This window comes from Pelobates fuscus, chromosome 10 (assembly GCF_036172605.1).
Source record: "Pelobates fuscus isolate aPelFus1 chromosome 10, aPelFus1.pri, whole genome shotgun sequence".
Lineage (NCBI taxonomy): Eukaryota > Metazoa > Chordata > Amphibia > Anura > Pelobatidae > Pelobates > Pelobates fuscus.
In genome coordinates, this window is record NC_086326.1 from 138,240,844 (window position 1) to 138,265,670 (window position 24,827).

The 24,827-nt window shown below is 42.9% G+C and overlaps 1 protein-coding gene across 2 annotated transcripts in view; it reads left to right on the forward strand.

Annotated features, from left to right (window-relative positions):
• LDB3 (LIM domain binding 3) overlaps nucleotides 1–24,827 on the forward strand; it is a 122,697-nt gene that overhangs the window by 69,925 nt on the left and 27,945 nt on the right. For both annotated transcript variants that reach the window (XM_063433610.1, XM_063433611.1), the window contains exon 4: nucleotides 19,311–19,386. In XM_063433610.1, coding sequence (XP_063289680.1) covers nucleotides 19,311–19,386 — 76 coding nt within the window. The remainder of the gene's footprint in view (nucleotides 1–19,310; nucleotides 19,387–24,827) is intronic.

Below are 24,827 nucleotides of genomic sequence, written 5' to 3' on the forward strand. Positions count from 1 at the left end.
ATTCATAATAATTATATATTTGGCAGCACACGGACTGGACAATTTTTACGTCCTTTTTTTCCCACTGAAATAGTTTTTCCAAATTACTTACATGGAAGAAAATCATCTGAGCTGAACTGCCCTATGGACATCTTTCAGACAGTTTTTTTATTTTGTGTGAATTAATTTGACCACACCAAATGATTGGGCCATGTAGATTACGTGTGAACCTCTGCCTACAGTTTTATAAATGTACCATATATTTTGTGAACAGAGTCCCATTAATCAAGTTCTAAATGACTAGACTCTTAGCTCTGTATATACTACACAAATGATTTACCAGTGGTGTCCAGACACGGACGTAGTTACCCTCTTTCCATCCTTTTTTGGACTATGCCTTATGGAAGTCCCATTTCATGTTTACAATACATAACAATTCAAACTGATTGACATATGCCCAGTCCCAGATACCTCTTCTGTGTTTCTAGAAATAAAATATCCCAATGGATATTACCTGAAATTATTGTCAGTTAATTGAAATGACAGGCATGCATCGGACATCCGTTTCCTGTTACAGTAATATCATATTTACAGTCTATTTCATATATGATAATCTGTTTTAATATTCCTATTTGCATTTCGAATTTGTGCGATTTTCGATTGATGTGTTCTTTAGAGTGAATCAGCCATTAATACAGTTTTTAATTCTAATAAAATTTCATAATGGGATAATCATATTAATTCTATGAAAAGCAGTGTTAATTGCTGATCGTAGCAGTATATGTAATGTAATAGTCATGTTAGCACATTCAAATACCCCCACGTTATAGCTTTTTAAGACATCCTCTCCATTCCCCCTCTGTTGGCCCTACCAAAATACAAATAACCCTACTTTCCTCTCAAACATAACCATATGTGTGGAAATGGGTACAAGAATTGCCCGTCTTCTTCCAGAACAGGAATGGCATTCGTGTTAAGGTGAAGGGTATGAACCAAGATGCAGAACTATCCTAATGTATATAATATGTATATGTTGTACATATATTTAGGTACAACAGAATGCTAATCTTATACACCATCACCACAAACCTTTGAATTTATTAGCAATTCTTTTTTGTGCTGTATTGTATAATTGCAACTGATGAGCACTGCATATTTGTCGATCAATTCTATATTTGAACCCCTTGACCTCTCCTTACTTTGTCTATGTCCTTCCTAATTCCTATCACAAGTCCTCTCCTATACCCACCACAATCATATAAAGTATTTATAATTATCATTTACTTCTAAAGGAAAGCATGGGGAGGGGTGTTTGCGTTTCCAACATTTTAGAGGAATGGGATGCCAGTTGGACTGAGTTAATATGTGATCTTAAGGCAAAACGGTCCAGCTATCCACATATATCAATTATGCCTTGTATCCCTCTGTAATTTAGAAGGAACCAATATATTATCATTACTTTGCTTACTGAAATATCAATTAGTATCATGGCAGCATTAAACCTGCTTAAGTGATCTGCAAATACATTGGCTGAAAAGTTGCAAATCTTCTAACGCCACTTCACGTTCAAAATGGAACATTGATATATAGATGGTGGAACTGCACTCAACCCTGCGCTTTGGACTCTCAGGGTGCTGCTGGATCAGTCCCAGTACCAAAGAGACCATATATGAAGTATAATTGTAGAAAATAATCCAGGCACTCCAAATTGTTCCAAACGATAGGCAATTTTTTATTGGACCCAAGAACCACACAACGTTTCGACCCCAAGCTTGACAAAGGCCCTAAGGGGTCGAAACGTTGTGTGGTTCTTGGGTCCAATAAGACATTGCCTATGGTTTGGAACAATTTGCAGTGCCTGGATTATTTTCTACAATTATAATTCAAAATGGAACAGGCCGATGTACTCAGATTTATTAGTTAAGAAAAAATACTTTTGATGTTGCTACAACTTCTGTAACTGAGTACATAAATTCCTCCATGACATGCATTTTGAAACCTGATTCTGGTTATATAATGACAAAGAACGCCTTCTAAATGCACAATCCAACTCGTTTTAAAATGCAAGTAGATTAATGAATAACCATTTGCTAAAGTCAAGGACAAACCCGATATAATGCGACTGTAACAAGTACAGTTATTCTTGTGTAATTCATGCTCCAGATACGATAAAAAGACCCAGCTTACAGCCTTTATTTATCTTTCCAGTAAGCCAAAATGCCTATTTATACATTATATGGAAAGGTCTTTACAAAAGGAGAAAAGGCTACAGAGCTTTGCTTGAAGGTGATTGAGGAAATGTATTGTTTATGTGTCACAGTTCATTTAATGTGTTTTGCTTCCCATATCAAAGACGTATAGAGCACCTCGTGCATTGTCAAAGATGTAGACGTTTGTGATGAGTTTTCCTTCACAATTACTCACCACGTTTTAGCTTTTTCTAGCATCTTAGCTTTCCAAAAATGGTTCTAATATTGTTCATGTTTTAGCATTACGAGCAGGCAAGATAATGTCCTTTTGTACAGTAGGTTTTTCATTTCAATAAACTGATAACTGGTTGAAGACACAAACAAGAATACAAACACAAATAACAGCTACCCTTGTTAGTCACAACAATGGGAAGGAAACGGGTCAGGTTCCGGTAAATAGAAATCTCTACCACACTTCGAGGGCCAGCAAACTATGTTTAATATATTGAAACTGAATGTCAACTACTGCACTGAACCCGAAGGCCTGGTTGTCCTGGAGGTCCTGGTGTTGGGAGGAACAGAGACAGATCTGGATCTTTTTGGAGGGTTGGTAAAGATTGAAGGGAGTTTTTTGTAATTGCAGGTTCCACCTTAGAGAATTATTTATCGTACCCAATTGTAAGGTTACTTTTTAGCTTGACCAAGCCAAGACACTTGCCACCTATGTCCATTTTTAGTGCTCGTTCTAACATTGTAGTTAGATGAGTGTGTGCACCGGTGCATCACAAGTGCATATCCACAACTTAAATATTAAATATGAAATTCTCACAGTTACATAAACCTCTCTCTCTCTCTCTCTCTCTCTCTCTCTCTCTTTCTTTCTCTCTCTCTCTCTCTCTCTCTCTCTCTCTCTCTCTCTCTCTCTTTCTTTCTCTCTCTCTCTCTCTCTCTCTCTCTCTCTCTCTCTCTCTCTCTCTCTCTCTTCTCTCTCTCTCTCTCTCCCCCTCCCTGGTTGGGCCTGTGCATAGTTTTGTCAGTAAAACTGTGTTATAGGTTCTGATTTGTTACTCTGTTCTCTTTTACCCTTTCAATGTCCCAAGGGATCTTCTCTTGTTTTATATTGTTTTCTGGCAGCCCTTCTCTGGAAAGGGTTAATCAGAGTAATTAAGGACAATTGTCCGTCTCTATTAATTAATAGAGGGGTCTCTTATCCTTCCCTCAGTTCCAAGCCTCTAGCCCAATGGACTAAAGGCGGAAGATGTGAAGATTACTGGGAGGATGTGTCTTAATGCTATGAAATAAAGTCAGGCGTTTGTATCAGCAAACTTCATGGGCCTTTTTAATATTTTCCATTTGGGAGTTCCAGTTTGTTATGATTACCTGCCCACGCTGTACTCTGGGATTGCTTTCCAGTCCTAGGCTCGTTTTAAATTGTGATTCTATTATTCTTTTTCTGCTCCATATTGTTACTAATTAAGCCTGGCCGCACTAATAACTACTCATGAACATTTATTGTGTCATTTCTGTTATATGCTATCTAAGGTTACTTTGCCTATATTCCACATTCTGGAATTCCAACCTGACTAATTCCTTTTTTACATTAAGTGGATCCAGAATGCCTCCTTGTGCAATATGCTGTGCACATTCTGACATCACAATTATGATGCTATCCTACAAGCTTCTTCCTATGACTTCATAACCTCACTGCTCATTGAGTGCATTGTGTTACATGGTTTTTGCCATAGATTGTGTTCTTATAAGTATATAGGGTGTCTGATTTTTGTAATAGAAGCTCATATTGTGACAATCTTTCCTTGACCTTGACTTATTTCTTTTCTTGACCATCTCTCTTTTTTGCTCTTTTGTGATCCTAGACCTCAGTTAATTGTCTAACCCCCATCTGGTGATCAAAAATCCCTTTAAACACTTCACTTACCAGCGCGAGGTCCCTCAGTGCTGGCTGCGCATTATTCGACGTCGGCAATGGGGCAAGCGCTGCACATGCTTTAGACCTCCCCCATAAGAAAGTATTGACTCAAAGGTTTCCTATGGGGATTTGAAGATGCTGGACGTCCTCATACAAAGTGTGAGCATGTCCAGCATTGTTTCATGGAGTCAAACTCCGTGAAAGGTCAGGAAGCGCCTCTATTGACTGTCTGGTAGACAGTGACCACAGGCAGTCTTAACACTGCAATGTAAACATAGCAGTTGCAGGGTTAAAGGGACAGGGTCAGTGCACCCCGATCACTACAATGATATGAAGTGGTCTTGGTTCTGATAGTGTCCCATTAATCACCTCACTGCATTAATATAATAGCCCATTGTAGGGGGGTGGGCACATTCAAACAACCCATTTTGATTCTCCAAATTTTCCACGTATAGAATTGATTCTTGTTAATTCTAGATGTAGATATAGTGTGTGAAACCTGAGAAAAACGTTAATATACATTGGACAAAAATGATGTATTTTGCCGGCTTCAGAAGTGCAAAGTTAGGGCTAAGAGCTGAGTGTGTTGAAGGGGCATCATCTGTACTGTTCTGATCTGCTGAGTTTTTTACTTTACCTGAAAGAATATCAGATGGGCTTCTATAGGCTTCTATAAAACCTGATTTAAAAATGTACATTTAGTTCCATCCAAGGTCAAGTAATAAAATCACTTTGTCTGAGAGTTTTCCTGGAAACATTTGCTGTGCCTCTAAGGGCCATTACTGACTTGGCTTTTAATGTGGCCCACCAGTTTTAGTACCGTAATAGGTGTATAAAGCAATTTCAGGTTTTAGAGGAACCTTTTTAAATGCTCCTGATTGCTGCAGAATTTACGAAATACTAAACATAATCACATTTCGAGTAAAGCTGTACACATTGCTGCTGCATTCGGCCACTTGTAAACACGTTTTATATTTTTGCCTGTCAATAATTTCGATTTGAAATAATTATTCTATTGTGTACTTATGCTACGTATGGGATAGTCATTTGATTTGTAATGGAATCTTTTTTATTTCCGTGAAAATGTATTGCTGTTATTATACATTCAAAAAAGGAATTAATTTATATATACTTAATTTTAAGAGAGAGAACATTTCCCAACGTACTAAAATGAACTATTAAAACCATAACCTTAACCGAACTTTATATTTAGTGAACTCATTTATATGCAACAAAGTATGATTGCTCAATTGTGCTTTATGGAAAATATATATCCTGCCAAATTTGATATAATCGTTGAAAAAAATCTTGGCAGAAGCTGCCATCAACACATGCAAAAACCTGCATCAATATTTAAATTAGTATTTTTTTTATAAACATTATAATAGTTATATTTCTATTATGATTTTGCTGCCTAGCAGCAGCTTATTGTATTGTTGGCCCAGCCAGATAGTTGATTAAAGTATTTTTTGTAATCGTAATGTATAAAATAAATTTTATGAACATGCAATGTGTTGGATATGTAGAAGGTATAGGGTTTTCTTAATTGATCAGTGTCTTTTTTGGCAATTAACCTTGTCTTAAGACTTGTACTGTGAATCTTAGAATTATAACTGATAACTGAATTCTATCTTGAGGAATCTGAAGTGCACCTATATACCCCGTCATACCTTGCTAACCTTCCCAACATTTCAGATGGGCAAAGAGGGACTCTTTCATTTTAGAGGTGTGAGTGGGGGTATGGCCAGGGGCAGGGTATTCTGAGAATTTTTAGGTGACTAACTTATAACAATTTATGCAACTAAAATACAATTTAGAACAAGAACAATGCATATTGTTTACACAGACTGGTTTCTAAACACATTTATTAGTTTATATTTAGTTTAAAGACACATTAATGGGAGTATTATTGCTGTGGAGCTCTGTTATACACTCAGACACATTACTGGGAGTATTATTGCTGTGGGGCTCTGTTATACACTCAGACACATTACTGGGAGTATTATTGCTGTGGGGCTCTGTTATACACTCAGACACATTACTGGGAGTATTATTGCTGTGGGGCTCTGTTATACACTCAGACACATTACTGGGAGTATTATTGCTGTGGAGCTCTGTTATACACTCAGACACATTACTGGGAGTATTATTGCTGTGGAGCACTGTTATACACTCAGACACATTACTGGGAGTATTATTGCTGTGGGGCTCTGTTATACACTCACATTACTGGGAGTATTATTACTGTGGAGCTCTGTTATACACTCAGACACATTACTGGGAGTATTATTGCTGTGGCGCTCTGTTATACACTCAGACACATTACTGGGAGTATTATTGCTGTGGAGTTCTGTTATACACTCAGACACATTACTGGGAGTATTATTGCTTTGGAGCTCTGTTATACACTCAGACACATTACTGGGAGTGTTATTGCTGGGGAGCTCTGTTATACACTCAGACACATTAGTGGGAGTATTATTGCTGTGGAGCTCTGTTATACACTCAGACACATTACTGGGAGTGTTATTGCTGTGGAGCTCTGTTATACACTCAGATACATTACTGGGAGTATTATTGTTGTGGAGCCCTGTTATACACTCAGACACATTACTGGGAGTATTATTGCTGTGGAGCTCTGTTATACACTCAGACACATTACTGGGAGTATTATTGTTGTGGAGCTCTGTTATACACTCAGACACATTACTGAGAGTATTATTGCTGTGGAGCTCTGTTATACACTCGGACACATTACTGGGAGTATTATTGTTGTGGAGCCCTGTTATACACTCAGACACATTACTGGGAGTATTATTGCTGTGGAGCTCTGTTATACACTCAGATACATTACTGGGAGTATTATTGTTGTGGAGCCCTGTTATACACTCAGACACATTACTGGGAGTATTATTGCTGTGGAGCTCTGTTATACACTCAGACACATTACTGGGAGTATTATTGTTGTGGAGCTCTGTTATACACTCAGACACATTACTGGGAGTATTATTGCTGTGGAGCTCTGTTATACACTCAGACACATTACTGGGAGTATTATTGTTGTGGAGCCCTGTTATACACTCAGACACATTACTGGGAGTATTATTGCTGTGGGGCTCTGTTATACACTCAGACACATTACTGGGAGTATTATTGTTGTGGAGCTCTGTTATACACTCAGACACATTACTGGGAGTATTATTGCTGTGGAGCTCTGTTATACACTCAGACACATTACTGGGAGTATTATTGTTGTGGAGCCCTGTTATACACTCAGACACATTACTGGGAGTATTATTGCTGTGGGGCTCTGTTATACACTCAGACACATTTCTGGGAGTATTTTTGCTTTGGAGCTCTGTTATACACTCAGACACATTACTGGGAGTGTTATTGCTGGGGAGCTCTGTTATACACTCAGACACATTACTGGGAGTATTATTGTTGTGGAGCTCTGTTATACACTCAGACACATTACTGGGAGTATTATTGCTGTGGAGCTCTGTTATACACTCAGACACATTACTGGGAGTATTATTGTTGTGGAGCCCTGTTATACACTCAGACACATTACTGGGAGTATTATTGCTGAGGGGCTCTGTTATACACTCAGACACATTTCTGGGAGTATTATTGCTTTGGAGCTCTGTTATACACTCAGACACATTACTGGGAGTGTTATTGCTGGGGAGCTCTGTTATACACTCAGACACATTACTGGGAGTATTATTGCTGTGGAGCTCTGTTATACATACACATTACTGGGAGTATTATTGCTGTGGAGCTCTGTTATACACTCAGACACATTACTGGCAGTATTATTGATGTGGAGCTCTGTTATACACTCAGACACATTACTGGGAGTATTAATGCTTTGGAGCTCTGTTATACACTCAGACACATTACTGGGAGTATTATTGTTGTGGAGCTCTGTTATAAACTTGGACACATTACTGGGAGTATTATTGCTGTGGAGCTCTGTTATACACTCAGACACATTACTGGGAGTATTATTGCTTTGGGGCTCTGTTATACACTCAGACACATTACTGGGAGTATTATTGCTGTGGGGCTCCGTTATACACGCAGGCACATTACTGCGAGTATTATTGCTGTGGAGCTCTGTTATACAATATGGAGCTCCTAGGAAAGAAAGACACTACACTACTAATAAGGGAAAGAGGGATTTGGGCTTAAAATTGGATTGACCCTACTAAATAGAGACACTTGGGAGATATGGGAAAGTATGTCTTGGGCACAGTAATATAGATGAATCATGATAACAGAAAATTTCCCAGAATTCCCAGCTGGACATGTAAATGACCACAGACAGGGATTATGTTCCAGACTTCTATATCTGTAGGCCCTCTGATAAATAGTGCCCTGTATTTAAACCAAAGCATGGCTTGTGATACAGTAAATTATATGACCAGAACAGACCATGAAATGTATAGTTTTCCTTGTTTGGGTCTCACCAGCCCCATGCTTTAAAATATCAAGGTTATTCACTAAAGTTAGAATACAAGTGAATGTCACAAACCCCTTTCCCCCCCGCGCCTTCTGAAATAAAAAGAGTATTTTCCTACGCCTGACACTTCTAGACACTGGGCAGAGCTACTTCCATCCAGAAGTGTCAATCTCCTAGCATCACCAGTGATGGAGGCAGGGAATTGGCTCTGCCTACTAATGATCCTGTGGTCTTGCAGGACCTCTATAGAGCTCAAAGACCTCAATATGCACAAGAGTACAGCAGAGATGTCGGCTCCTGGAAGAACAGGACCTTTGCCCTCCTCCCCCCATCTCCCTTGCCACCAGAGCACCAGTGGTGATGTCATCGCACCCAGATGATGAAGAGGCGTCTATAAGGTCAAAATAGCGAAATTGGAAAAATTCACTTATGCTTCCAGTTTGGGTTCTCTGGCCTTAAATTTGGAATTCACTTTGAATTCACTTTAAATTCTCTCGTTAGCAGTCTCTATTCTGCCATCTTATGCTTAGAATTATTCAGCAACATATAGAGACATAAAAATGTCCCTATATCTGTATGGGTCATTATGTGTGCTTGAGTGCATCCGTGCATGTGCTACATGAGGTCTCTCTCCAACACCTGCATCCAGGTCTACAAGGCAAGAATCTAATTATTTGAAATATTTCCTGGGAAGTTCCAAGCACAAAATAATTCACATTGTCAGTCCAAGCATTAATGGCATTTTTCTTTCTTGCTCAAGTCTGTATATCTTTTGCAAAACAAACAAACAAAACATGTTTTTCAACATAATAACCCTGCCATCTATAGCTCCCCTTGTCTTGCTGGTTACAATACTTAAGTTCCTGATGCCATACAGCACTGGCAGTATGCAGAGTCGCAAGAAGACATCTTTAAATAAAAAGCGCACCCGCCCCCCCCGCCCCCCCCCAACAGTTCTGATTTTAGTAGAACTGTTGCAAATCTCCTATCTCGCATCTAGGGGCACCAGGCAACTGACCCCAGCCAGCACAATGTGAGGGCATCATTAGAGTTTGCCCAGGCAGCGAGATTGACAGGCATCCTGTGCACTCACACCAAATTGACATGCCCCTTCTATTGGCATCCATGCCTTCATTCTGGCAGAGTGTCATTGCTTGCATGCCCCCTTGAGCACACCTATCTTGTTCTGATTCACAAGATAAGCTGAGCAACAGAAGATAAGTATTTTTTTAGTGCCCCGTCTTGCTTGTGATCTCACCGGTTATTTTAACAGTAATTAAGTGTAGGAGGCACAGTGCGATAGCTGCTCACTTTTATTTGATTTTGGGATTTTTATTGCAATTATTTGTGTACACAGAAGAGGGCCTCCGTTTTTAACAATGTTTCAATTTACTATACCAATTTCTTTATTTAAAGGTTTTGCTGTTTTTATTTATAATTAGCCTATTTTATCACAATTCCCAACATGTATCACAGTCCTCAAGTTTAGCGTTCTTTAAGTTATCACACCTGCATTGCATGTACATTTTTAGCCAAAAGGACTATACTGCCCCACATTGGTTCGTGATGTGGAATGATAGAAGACGACATATTGCAAATATGAAAAATAAAAACCCTCGTACATTTCTTCACGTATTATGTATAGTGATGTCGCGAACATAAAATTTTCCGTTCGTGAGCTGCGAACGCGAATTTCCGCAAATGTTCGCGAACGGGCGAACCGCCATAGACTTTAATAGGTAGGCGAATTTTAAAACCCACAGGGACTCTTTCTGGCCACAATAGTGATGGAAAAGATGTTTCAAGGGGACTAACACCTGGACTGTGGCATGCCGGAGGGGGATCCATGGCAAAACTCCCATGGAAAATTACGTAGTTAATGCAGAGTCTGGTTTTAATACATAAAGGGCATAAATCACCTAACATTCCTAAATTGTTTGGAATAACGTGCTTTAAAACATCAGGTATGATGTTATATCGATTAGGTAGGTTACGCCCGCTTCCCAGTGACAGACCAAACTCCCCGTTTAACGCACCGCAAACAGTCCATTTGCACAACCGCAAACTCCCCATTTGCACAAGGTTGGATACCAAGCTAGCCATGTCCCGTTCCTTGTCCTCACTGATGTCATTGAAGGTCTCTTCCTCCACCCAGCCACGTACAACACCAAGGGTCCCCGAAAGGTGGCAACAAGCCCCCTGGGACGCCTGCTGTGTTTGGTCTTCCACCTCCTCAAAGCCACCTTCCTCCTCTGACTCCTCTTCTTCAGACTCCTCTCTCTGCGTTGCCTCTCTCTGCATTATTATAAGGTGTGTTAAGTAGTACTATTCTTATCAGTTTAATCCCTGTTACGTCCCCTATCAGGGGACGTGTATATGGCATCGATTTTAGGAACCGGGAGATGGAAAAAGATGCTTGGTCGGTCCTCCTACTTCAAATTTGGGGCACTGCGCGTGCAATCTAATGTGCCACCAGATAGGAGTGGTGTGTTAAGGAGTACTATTCTTATCAGTTTAATCCCTGTTACGTCCACTATCAGGGGACGTGTATATGGCATCGATTTTAGGAACTGGGAAATGGAAAAAGATGCTTGGTTGGTCCTCCTACTTCAAATTTGGGGCACTGCGCGTGTAATCTAATGTGCCACCAGATAGGAGTGGTGTGTTAAGTAGTACTATTCTTATCAGTTTAATCCCTGTTACGTCCGCTATCAGAGGACGTATATATGGCATCGATTTTAGGAACCGGGAGATGGAAAAAGATGCTTGGTCGGTCCTCCTACTTAAAATTTGGGGCACTGCGCGTGCAATCTAATGTGCCACCAGATAGGAGTGGTGTGTTAAGTAGTACTATTCTTATCAGTTTAATCCCTGTTACGTCCCCCTCATCAGGCCTTTTTTAGTCAAATGTATCGCCCACTGTCAGTCCCTTCGGGATCCATCCCTCATTCATCTTAATAAAGGGGAGGTAATCTAGACTTTTTTGACCTAGGCGACTTCTCTTCTCAGTGACAATACCTCCTGCTGCACTGAAGGTCCTTTCTGACAGGAAACTTGAAGCGGGGCAGGCCAGAAGTTATATCGCAAATTGGGATAGCTCAGGCCACAGATCAAGCCTGCACACCCAGTAGTCAAGGGGTTCATCGCTCCTCAGAGTGTCGATATCTGCAGTTAGGGCGAGGTAGTCTGCTACCTGTCGGTTGAGTCGTTCTCTGAGGGTGGACCCCGAAGGGCTGTGGCGATGCGTAGGACTTAACCCCTTAAGGACACATGACATGTCTGACACGTCATGATTCCCTTTTATTCCAGAAGTTTGGTCCTTAAGGGGTTAAAAAGCTCTGCATGTCCTCCATCAACAACACGTCTGTAAAGCATCCTGTCCTTGCCGGCGTGGTCGTGGGAGGAGGAGGATTACTTTCACCTCTTCCCCTGTTAGATTCCCGTTGTGCTGTGACATCACCCTTATACGCTGTGTAAAGCATACTTTTTAATTTATTTTGGAACTGCTGCATCCTTTCCGACTTGCGGTAATTCGGTAACATTTCAGGCACTTTCTGCTTATACCGGGGGTCTAGTAGCGTGGACACCCAGTACAGGTCGTTCTCCTTCAGCCTTTTTATACGAGGGTCCCACAACAGGCACGACAGCATGAAAGACCCCATTTGCACAAGGTTGGATGCCGAGCTACTTTTGTCCCGTTCCTCGTCCTCAGTGATCTCACTGAAGGTATGTTCTTTCCCCCAGCCACGTACAACACCACGGGTACCAGATAGGTGACAACGAGCACCCTGGGATGCCTGTTGTGGTTGGTCTTCCTCCTCCTCCTCAAAGCCACATTCCTTCTCTGACTCCTCTTCCTCACAATCCTCTTCCAGCATTGTCGCAGGTCCAGCAAGCGATGCTGATAAGGCTATTTCTGGTGGTGATGGTGACCACAACTCTTCCTCTTCACGCTCATCTACGGCCTGATCCAGCACTCTTCGCAGGGCACGCTCCAGGAAGAAAACAAATGGTATGATGTTGCTGATGGTGCCTTCAGTGCGACTGACTAGGTTTGTCACCTCCTCAAAAGGATGCATGAGCCTACAGGCATTGCGCATGAGAGTCCAGTAACGTGGCAAAAAAATTCCCAGCTCAGCAGAGGCTGTCCTAGCACCCCGGCCATACAAATAGTCGTTAACTGCTTTTTCTTGTTGGAGCAGGCGGTCGAACATTAGGAGTGTTGAATTCCAACGTGTCGGGCTGTCGCAAATCAAGCGCCTCACTGGCATGTTGTTTCGCCGCTGGATATCTGAAAAGTGTGCCATGGCCGTGTAGGAACGCCTGAAATGGCCACACACCTTCCTGCTTCAGGACGTCCTGTAAGCCTGGGTACTTATGCACAAAGCGTTGTATGATCAGATTACACACATGTGCCATGCACGGCACATGTGTCAACTTGCCTAAATTCAATGCCGCCAACAAATTTCTTCCGTTGTCACAAACCACTTTGCCGATCTCCAGTTGGTGCGGAGTCAGCCACTGATCCATCTGTGCGTTCAGGGCGGACAGGAGTGCTGGTCTGGTGTGACTCTCTGCTTTCAGGCAAGTCAACCCCAAGACGGCGTGACACTGCCGTATCCGGGATGTGGAATAGTACCTGGGGAGCTGGGGGGGTGCCGTTGATGTGGAGCAAGACGCAGCAGCAGAAGAGGACTCAGCCGAGGAGGTTATGGAAGAGGATGGAGTAGGAGGAGTAGAGGAGGTGGCAGCAGGCCTGCCTGCAAGTCGTGGCGGTGTCACCAACTCCTCTGCAGAGCCACGCATTCCATGCTTGGCAGCCGTCAGCAGGTTTACCCAATGCGCAGTGTAGGTGATATACCTGCCCTGACCATGCTTTGCAGACCAGGTATCAGTGGTCAGATGGACCGTTGCCCCAACACTGTGTGCCAGACATGCCATTACTTTCTTTTGCACAATCGAGTACAGGTTGGGGATTGCCTTTTGTTCAAAGAAATTTCGGCCGGGTACCTTCCACTGCGGTGTCCCAATAGCTACAAATTTTTGGAATGCCTCAAACTCCATCAGCTTGTATGGTAAAAGCTGGCGGGCTAAGAGTTCAGACAAGCCAGCTGTCAGATTCCGGGCAAGGGGGTGACTTTGTGACATTGGCTTTTTACGCTCAAACATGTCCTTGACAGACACCTGACTGTGGGCAGATAAGCAGGAACTGCTCAAGGCGAGAGACTGAGTGGCGGATGGTTGAGAGGGGGCAAGGAGGACAGCAGTGGGTGACGTGGGTGACGTGGCTGAAGATGCTGGACCAGGAGGAGGATGGCAGCTTTGAGTTTGTGTGCTGCTTGTACTCATGTGTTGATCCCATAGGTGTTTGTGATGTGCGATCATGTGCCTTCGCAAAGCAGTTGTACCTAGGTGGGTGTTGGACTTCCCAAGACTCAGTTTCTTTTGGCACAGGTTGCAAATGGCATCACTGTTGTCAGAGGCAGACACACCAAAAAAATGCCACACTGCTGAGCTCTGCAATGACGGCATTCTGGTGGTGGCAACAGCATGCGTTGATTGGCGTGCTGTCTGGCTGACCCCGGGTGCCGATGCATGCTGTCTGACTGTGCCACTAGCTCCTTGCGACGACCTCCCCCTGCTTCCAACTTGTCTCCTCCTCCTCTCTGTCTCCCCATCTGAACTTTCCCCCTGTTCTTCTTCTCTTCTAGCGGGCACCCACGTGACATCCACGGACGCATCGTCATCATCAACCGCTTCACTTGTATCTGACAACTCAGCAAAGGAAGCAGCAGCGGGTACAACATCATCATCATCACACCGTACGTCCATGTGTGTAATACTGCCTGACTGAGACATATCCCTGTTATCTACATCCTCTGGCAATAATGGTTGCGCATCACTTATTTCTTCCAACTGATGTGTAAATAACTCCTCTGACAGATCAAGTGAAGCGGCTGTGGTGCTAATGTTGGTGGTGGCGGCAGGCGGGCGAGTGGTAACTTGAGAGGTGCCCGAAGCTAAGCTGGAGGAGGATGGTGCGTCAAGGTTCCGAGCGGAAGCTGTAGAAGATTGGGTGTCCTGTGTTAGCCAGTCAACTATGTCCTCAGAACTTTTCGAGTTCAGGGTACGTGGCCTCTGAACACTGAGCATTATTCTAGGGCCAAAGGGAATCCCAGCACCACGACCACGACGGCCCCTGCAGGGTGGCCTGCCTCTGTCTGTCATTTTTTTTTCGATTAGTGGTACTATGCGTGCAAGCTACTGTGACAACAGATATGAGTGGCACTGTGCACTGGCAAAAGTTGGCAGAGTAGACGCTGTAGGCCTGACACACACGCTTGCAGACAACTAACTGCTATTCAATCTATTACAGTCAAAAAATGTTTTATTTTTTTTAAATGTCCACTGCTGTTACACCAGATATGAGTTGCACTGGTGTGACACTGTGCCCTGGCAGGCCCTGAAACGCAAACGTGTGAAGGAAACTGACTGCTATTATTTCACAGTCAAATATCTAGTTTTATTTTTAATGTACACTACTGTTACACCAGATATGAGTTGCACTGGTGTGACACTGTGCCCTGGCAGGCCCTGAAACGCACACGTGTGAAGGAAACTGACTGCTATTATATTACAGTCAAAAAAGTTTTTTGGGTTTTTTTTTAATGCAAGCTATTGTGACACCAGATATGAGTGGTGGCACTGGGCAAGTGGGCACAGTATACGATGTGAGCCTGACACACACGCTGGCAGGCAGGCAGGCAGGCAACTGCAATTAGATTATACAGGAAAAAAAAAGCAGACTGATGTTCTAGCCCAGTGATGGCGAACCTTTTTGAGCCCGAGTGCCCAAACCGCAATACATGGCAACTTTTTTTTCCTTAAAGTGCCAACACGGCAATTGCGTGTGTGTGTGGGGGGGGGGTGCGTGTGTGTGTGTGGGGGGGGGGGGCATGTGTGTGGGTGTTGTATGTGAGGGGTGCTTTGTGTGTGTATGAGGGGTGCTGTGTGTGTGTATGAGGGGTGCTGTGTGTGTGTATGAGGGGTGCTGTGTAAGTGCATGAGGGGTGCTGTGTAAGTGTGTGTGGGGTGTGCTGTGTGTGGGGTGTGCTGTGTGTGGGGTGTGCTGTGTGTGGGGTGTGCTGTGTGGGGGGTGTGCTGTGTGTGTGGGGGGGGGGTGCTGCGTGTGTGTTTGGGGGGGTGCTGTGTGTGTGTTTGGGGGGGGTGCTGTGTGTGTGTTTGGGGGGGTTCTGTGTGTGTTTGGGGGGGTGCTGTGTGTGTGTTTGGGGGGGTGCTGTGTGTGTGTTTGGGGGGGTGCTGTGTGTGTGTTTGGGGGGGAGCTGTGTGTGTGTTTGGGGGGGTGCTGTGTGTGTTTGGGGGGGTGCTGTGTGTGTGTGAGAGGGAGGTGCTGTGTGTGTGTGTGAGACGGGTGCTGTATGTGTGTGTGTGAGACGGGTGCTGTATGTGTGTGTGTGAGACGGGTGCTGTGCTGTGTGGGGGGTAGGGGTACTGCTGGTGGGGTACGGGTACTGCTGTGGGGGGGTAGGGATACTGTGTGTGGGGGGTAGGGGTGCTGTGGGGGGGTAGGGGTACTGTGTGTGGGGGTAGGGGTACTGCTGGGAAGTAGGGGTACTGCCGAGGGGTAGGGGTACTGCTGAGGAGTAGGGGTACTGCGTGGGGGGTAGGGGTACTGCGTGGGGGGTAGGGGTACTGCTGAGGGGGGTATAGGGGTGCTGTGGGGGGTAGGGGTGCTGTGGGGGGTAGGGGTACTGTGTGGGGGTAGGGGTACTGTGTGCGGGTAGGGGTACTGTGTGTGTGGGTAGGGGTACTGTGTGTGTGGGTAGGGGTGCTGTGTGTGTGGGTAGGGGTGCTGTGTGTGGGGGTAGGGGTGCTGTGTGTGGGGGGTAGGGGTGCTGTGTGTGTGGGGGGTAGTGGTACTGCTGATGGTGGTAGGGGTACTGCTGATGGTGGTAGGGGTACTGCTGGGGGTGGTAGGGGTACTGCTGAGGGGGGTAGGGGTACTTCTGGGGGGGTAGGGTGCTGCTGGGGGGTAGGGGTGGTGCTGGGGGGGGTAAGGGTACTTCTGGGGGGGTGGGGTGGTGCTGTGGGGGGTAAGGGTACTTCTGGGGGGGGATGGGGTGGTGCTGTGGGGCTAGGGGTGGTGCTGGGGGGGTAAGGGTACTTCTGGGGGGGGGTAGGGGTGCTGTGTGTCAGTATCCCCCCCTCCCTCCCTCCTTCTTACCTTTAATGAAGTGGGGGGGGGACACACAGCCATCCCTGGTGGTCCGGTGGTGGCAGGCAGTGCTTCCGGTTCGGGAGGCAGGGGAGGGATCTGTGATGCTGATCCCCTGTCCTCCCGCGCGATGCTGTGTGGAGCGTTGCCATGGTAACGCTCGGCAACGCTCCACACAGCATCGCGCGGGAGGACAGGGGATCAGCATCACAGATCCCTCCCCCTGCCTCCCGACACGGAAGCAGAGTAGGCGCCTGCCGTTTCGGGCAGGCAGGTGCCTACTCTGCAGTGATGGCGGACCTGTGGCCGCGTGCCCACAGAAAGGGCCCGGCGTGCCACCTGTGGCACGCGTGCCATAGGTTCGCCATCACTGTTCTAGCCCTAAAAAGGGCTTTTTGGGGTGCTGTCCTTACAGCAGAGATCAGATGAGTCTTTCAGGACTGTAGTGGACACTGAATACACTAGCCTAGCTATCGATTTCCCTATTAAATCAGCAGCAGCTACACTGTCCCTCCTCTCACTAAGAATGCAGCTTCCAGGGGGCTGGGCTGTCATGGAGGAAAGACGCACTTTGTGTGAGCTCCCTCAATATCTCACTTTAAGCAGCTATCAACAAGCGAATTTCACCCCAGAAGTGGATGACCCAGCAATGTTGCTCCTACCTGACCGACCCGCCATGCTTAATAGCGGTCAGCAACTCAACAGAGTCTTACTTACCTCCGCATGGCAAGTGTGGCCTGGTGCTCACCGGGCGGGAGAGGCAGCCGATCTCCCGATCCTGGGATGCCCAGGAGCAGATACTTCCCGGCAGGAGCTCCGTTACCCCCCCTCGGACCGGTGGGGGTTATCCCGGTCCACCCCTGAGAGGCTGTCTGGAGCTAATGTACGCACAGAGCACAGCTGCCCAGGCTGACATACTCATCTGCGACTCTCCCAATATGGCGGCAGCCGCGTGTCCTCCTGGTACCAGCAAAGCATGGCAGGATATTGAGTCTAAGCTGGACAGACTCTTTAAGCAATTTTGCAAGCAAATAACAAGCAGGAAGTCCCAACAAGCTCCACCACAGCCCCAACAAGCTCCACCACAGCTAAGCAAAGCAGTCCCCATTAAAATCCACCAACGCACAAGACGGGACCGGATGCACATACAGAAATGCAGAGCCTGCCCCACGTCAAGCACTCGCCTCCACCTTAAGCCACCACAATCCCGCACCAGACGTGAAGCACCACCGGGACAGATCCGACCACCCGACAAAACAAGCTTCCACCACCTCAAGCCGCGAACCCGGCACTCAGCCAGAGACTTGCCTTTGTTGTTCCAGGTATCAGGGACTCCCAGGATCTGCACCTGGTGCCCAGAAGGGATCGGATGAGCACAAGCACTAAACAGCAGCCTGCCAAGCATGTCCCACTATAGCCGATCCTCCACACCATGCCTTTGATCACATGAACTGCTCTCTGCACATTAACTAATCGTAAAGTAGCAAGCGTTTAAACATGTCATTATTTCACCTCCTGAAGAGTTTATTGTCGTAGTTCCTTACATGCCTTTACCTTAACCGTTCATGTATTATGTTATTCACTAGTCTCATCTCATTGGGCGGACCGAACATCGCATATGTTCGCTGTCCGTGGCGAACGCGAACAAGCTATGTTCGCCTGGAACTATTCGCCAGCGAACTATTCGCGACATCTCTAATTATGTATATTGTATATATTTACACAGTCAGAGGCAATGGTATGTAAAAGGTGCCTTGTTAGTAAGTAACCATAATCATTATAATGCGTATATTATTAAAACTTCAACTGCAATGATGCCAATAGCTAAATTCTTTGAATTTAAAGTTAGACTATTTATACCCATTCCCACACATCCAATTAACCAGCAGGAAAGCAGATAATCAATGCTATTTAAAGGTGGTGAGATAACTCCCCCCACCAGCTGGGATACTTTCCTTTAACATTCCGCAAATTAAAGGGTTCATTCATTCTACTTTAAACTTCAATAGAAGTGGTTCTTGAATATCTGTATATCCTACTTAATAAATAGATATATCTAGATTTATAACTGTTGGCAATTGTTTAACAATAATTTAACCAGGTTGGTCTATCGTACTACATTACACATATAACGTTATCAGCCATCTTGCCTTGTCTGAGGACTGACATGGTGGAAACAAATTACAATGAGGGTGATTTAAAGGGAGCAATACCCCCGCTATAGAAGTCATTACTTATGCAGATTTTGCCCCATGTCTTCCTGATTTTGGTTCTACTGAAATAAAAGAGAATTCAGGTGAATATATTAAGAAAGGCTTTCGTGCAAAGGTTATACACTCCTAATGTAGTAAGAAATCATTAATTAAATTAAAGAAAGAAAGAAAGAAAGAAAGGAACAACTGAAATTGGAATGTGCTTAAAAATGATGGTTTACATTATAGAATTATCCAACGATGTTTCATCACATAGCAGACTTGATTATTAATACTTGTTTTCTTCCTGTTTATCCAGATCCAAGCGTCCAGGACCAGTCCCAACAGCCACACCTCGAATGGACTCTCCCATGCCTGTGATTCCCCATCAGAAGGTATTACTATTCCTCTGATTCTAAATCCTGTTTTTTTCTTCAAGTGGAGCAAAACACCAAATGAATTAACCATTGCCCTCTCAATAACGATGACATAATGAATATTTATTATCTAGATTCACTATATTGATGTCATTTTTCCAATGCATTGTTGATAAAAGACAACATGCAAAACCTGTTTAATGATTATTAGATTGTCCTAGCTTCAGTTGTATCTTCTCCTACCCAGTTTGTGTCTTAACGTATACATAATGGTGATTTAAAGGGACACTCTAATCATCAAAACGGCTGCTTCAATGTTGTGGTTTTTGTCCGTGTACTTGGACAATATAAAACATTGCCATTTATGAGACAGATTGTCCAAGAACATGCCCCAGACAGACAACCACTAGAGGTGTTCCTCGCTAAAGAAGCACAGCATGATGACTCTAAATGTATCCAATGCATTGGATTAAAAAAGTGCAGTTATTGCCACCAATGCTCCATACGTCAGCGATACTTCTCTTTGAGAGGCATTGGATTTGACCATTGATCAGTTTAGCTGATGGTCTCATTATGGTTGAAGCAGCTGCTGTGAGGATATTGTATTGGTACTAGATTATAGGTAAGTTTGAAGGCTTTTTATTTTGCTTTTTTATTTTCACAATTTTAACCCCTTAAGGACACATGACATGTGTGACATGTCATGATTCCCTTTTATTCCAGAACTTTGGTCCTTAAGGGGTTAAACTAAATTAAAAATCAGAAGAAAAAAAAGCAAAACTGGAAATCTATTTTTAATGTTCCTTCAACCCCTTAAGGACAGATGACGTCATTATTCCCTTTTATTCCAGAAGTTGTGTCCTTAAGGGATTAAGGGTGTTTTAAGGTGGAAGTAATTGAAACAAACATTGTGAGTTCATTGTCCTTCGGTGCTGTTTAAACTGCATTTAAAGGAACACTATAGTCACCTAAATTACTTTAGCTAAATGAAGCAGTTTTAGTGTATAGCTCATTCCCCTGCAATTTCACTGCTCAATTCACTGTCATTTAGGAGTTAAACCACTTTGTTTCTGTTTATGCAGCCCTAGCCACACCTCCCCTGGCTATGATTGACAGAGCCTGCATGAAAACAACAACTGGTTTCACTTTCAAAAAGATGTAATTTACCTTCAAATAATGATATCTCAATCTCTAAATTGAACTTTAAATCACATACAGGAGGCTCTTGCAGGGTCTATTACACTACTAACATAGCAGGGGATAAGAAAATCTTAATTAAACAGAACTTGCAATAAAGAAAGCCTAAATAGGGCTCTCTTTACAGGAAGTGTTTATGGAAGGCTGTGCAAGTCACATGCAGGGAGGTGTGACTAGGGTTCATAAACAAAGGGATTTAACTCCTAAATGGCAGAGGATTGAGCAGTGAGGCTGCAGGGGCATGTTCTATACACCAAAACGGCTTCATTAAGCTAAAGTTGTTCAGGTGACTATAGTGTCCCTTTAAAGCTCTGCTTTTAATTTATTCAATGCTAACTCTTGAGAAGGTGCTCTTATTTTGTATTTCCTTGCTTGTGGAAGGACTGATTTTGCTAATGGTTTCATTTGTTCTAGTAACGTCTCATTGCATTGTATGTTCACAAGATGGCGCTACCAGAAGGTTTTCTCTTTCTCCCAGTAATAAACAATTACTCACCTATGCACTATGTATTGGTGAAACTACTTGCACTGAAACGTATTGTGAAAAACACAGAAGGCAAGTGGCTTCTGTCTAGTAACAAGCACGGAAATGAAAAATAAAACCCCTACTCTTACACATATTCTATAGCATTTTGTAGATTTTATTAAATTGAATTACTGCTGCTGAATGTAATCAAAGATAACATATATGTTCATATTGGCTGTATGGATAATGAATCATTGTGCGAACTCCAGTGCAATTGTCATACACACTAGTGGTATATTCCTGTCAATGGCGCTATATTTAGTATGTTGTTGATGACATATTATTGACCATATCCTATAGCATATTTCCTTTTCCATAGTAAAATGTTGTTTTAATCTTCTGTTTATGAGGTGGATGCAGACGAATACTCACAAAACCTTTCCTTAATCCCAGAACCTCACAATTGCTTTGTGTGCGGGATATAGTGCTGTACACTATGGGGGACCTCTATACACTGTTGTGATGAAGATCAGTCTCCGTAAAATGTTTGGCGTATAGTAGCTTAATAGTATATCAGTTGACTGCAATATCACATCGATTACAGTAAAAACTCAACGAATTGATCACCTGCACTATTAACCTGTTATTGATTAAAGTAGGCACCTATTTTATCCCAAAGAGTTAATATCTTATTTGCAAAGTGGCACATATAACACTATATAGGATGAAGGAGCACACCACACTTTAGAAGTATTTTTAATATCTCTTTGTATTGAGCATCCAGTTTGCATACCGGCAGTATACGTTTGTGGGTGCCAGTTTTCAGTTCAGGTGTGGGGTGCTTGTGAATCTATACTAGGGACAACATTTAGTTATTTAACTGCATGTTTTACTAATGACCAGTAGAGGTACAAACAATGTATCTGTAGGTGAGTCCATTCTGTCTGTGAATTAATATTTTATAAAATCCTTCGACTAATCTGTTTGCTTGTTTTGTTCTTCACCTTTCTTAGTCCCTGAGACCATGATATTCACCTCTTAGAGTGTGGTTTTTGGTACAAAAGTTTCTGAACACACTCACTGTCATAAACAATCTAAATGCTTAATAAATGTGGTGTCCCAGAGAAACATTTTATTGGGGTAATGTTAGATGTTCACTGTGTCCAACTTTACCTATTCGCAACCTCTGTTATGCATATACCATCTGATCGTGACAGTCCCAAAGGAATTACATATGTGAAAATGACATTGCTCAGTCTATTTTTGCTAACTACATTTAAAACTTAATGGGTTTTAAGTCAACCCAATCTTCACACAATGCCACAACACAATTGGCAAAGAGTCTTCTCTTCCTCCTATCCTCTAATCGCAGCTGTCAGTAGAGTTTCCATTTATCGGGTTTATGGTTGTTTAAGGACCCACGCTCAATTTGCAAACTCTTTCAGTTAGATTTAGGCTTTTAGTGTATATAAATTAATCTGTGAATCCCAGCTGTGATTTTCAGTCAGCTACGCTAGGATAATAACCCTGGTTCTTTATAGGGACTTATGGTCACAGACCTCGCTATTACCCGTAAGCTGGCCACTGACAAAAGGTAGCTGCCTAGAACCCAGGGCTAAACAGCCTTAGTGCTGTGAAGATACTTCTCCTAGCATAATCCCATTCATATTTGTATATATACCCTAAACGGGTAACCTACTTCAGACCCAGTGGAATCTTAATCTTGGTCACATGTGGCCCCATAACTGACCAGGTTACAGTTATGGGGCTGTTCACTGTGCTTAAATCTAGGCATGCACGGGTGTCAGTGACTTCAATCAAATTTAATTGCCGAATATGCCAGGTACGAAAGACATAGCCGCACATTGTAAGGACAGACAGGACCAGACATGACCACAAGGGTTTTTTGTAATACTATCACCATTGGAGTCTGTAAGTAATGGGGAGCTCTCAAGCACCGATAGCACATATAAAGAATGTAACAGCAAAATGATATACACACTAATAAGAATAAATAAATACGTAAAAGAGTGTGATATATCAAATAAAATTCACAAAAGTGCGAAAACAACAATACGTATAAAAATAAATATAACCACATGGAAAAGGTAGGATATTGAAAGATCCTAGTAGTCACTGGGATCTATAAAAATCAATAGTACAACATAGCGTAATACTGTATAGAAAATATAGAATGTGAAATATACGGAAAAAACTCACGAACATATGGTAAATTCAGACTTATCACCCTCCCAGGGGTACACACAGATGGAGTTACAAGATGTTGCTCATATATGGATATATGGCTTTATTTAGCTAAAGTAATTTAGGTGACTATAGTGTTCCTTTAATAAGGAGAAAAGAAAAGGCCACAATAGAGGAGTACAGTAAAATCACAAAAGGAATTTATTGAAATGCCCCCCTTATAGACCAACGTAGACAATGAGCATTTCTCCACATGGAGTGGAACTTAGATGGAAGCGTGGTACTGGAAACCAGGCATAATAAGAATAATAACAAAGTATTTAACCAGGAAAGGTACATTCAGATTACTCTGGTTTTCAAGTACGTCCTGGTAGCCCAACATCCCAGGGTTGTTACTATTACTCAATACTATGGTACTCATAGATGGAAATAAACCTAAGTCAGAAAAAACTAAAACAACATATAAAAACAAATAAAACAATAAGAGTACATAAGTCTTCAATATATCCAACGCGTTTCGTCCTACAGCCTGGGCTTCCTCAGGGAATTTACCATATGTTTATGAGTTTTTTTTTCGTATATTTCAAATTCCATATTTTCCATACAGTATTACGCTATGTTGTACTATTGATTTTTATAGATCCCAGTGACTTCTAGGATCTTTCAATATCCTACCTTTTCCAGGTGGTTTTATCTCTTTTTATACGTATTGTTGTTTTCCCATTTTTTTTGTATCTTATAGTGGGAACACATGTCGACTTTCATGTCAAACTTAATAAGATGGGAATAGCATGGCGAAACAAATCTATATGGAACCCTATTCAAATACATGTTGAGGTTACAGATCCATTTAAACTTTTTAATTGGCAACATATTGTGAATAACTATTGAATAAATTGAATAAATATTCAACTATAACTATTGAATAAATATTGTGCATAAGTGGCTCTCAGGACCATCAGTGGCCCAGGTCTTGTCAATGTCCCAATTAACACAGAATTGTCAAATTAGGAATTTCTCCATCATTGACATACCATGAAGACTGATTTGAGAAGTATTGAAGAATCTCACTATCCATCCTCCATGGTCCTTCAGTCATAATCCAGTTGCTATCACTGATTATCTTTCATCTCAGATCATGATATATAATGTTTTATATAGAAAAGTAGAATTGTATTGAGATAAAATTGGCTTTAATTGTGTGTATCTTGCTGTTGGATTTTGTTTGTGTGCAATGTATTTTATAAAATAACAAGCCTTAATACCCATAGCATCATGCCAGTATGGTTTGTGGTTTATTTAAAGAATGATTTTGTGCTGTTTCCTTTGATGTCTTTGCATGTTTGCTCTGATTGCTGTTTCCTTCTTTCCTGGCCTGCATGTGCGCTATTACAGGACCACGCTTTGGAAATTAATGGCAGGACAATCTACAATACTCTGCCTAGCAAATCTGCTCTGCCACTGGGTGGTGCTGTGACTGCCAATGGGACACTGCCAGGCTACTTCAACAAGCAAGATACCCATCCTTCACATAGCTCCTCTTTTATAAAGGCTTCGGCTGTTAGACGGTCCATGTCAGCTCACTCGATGG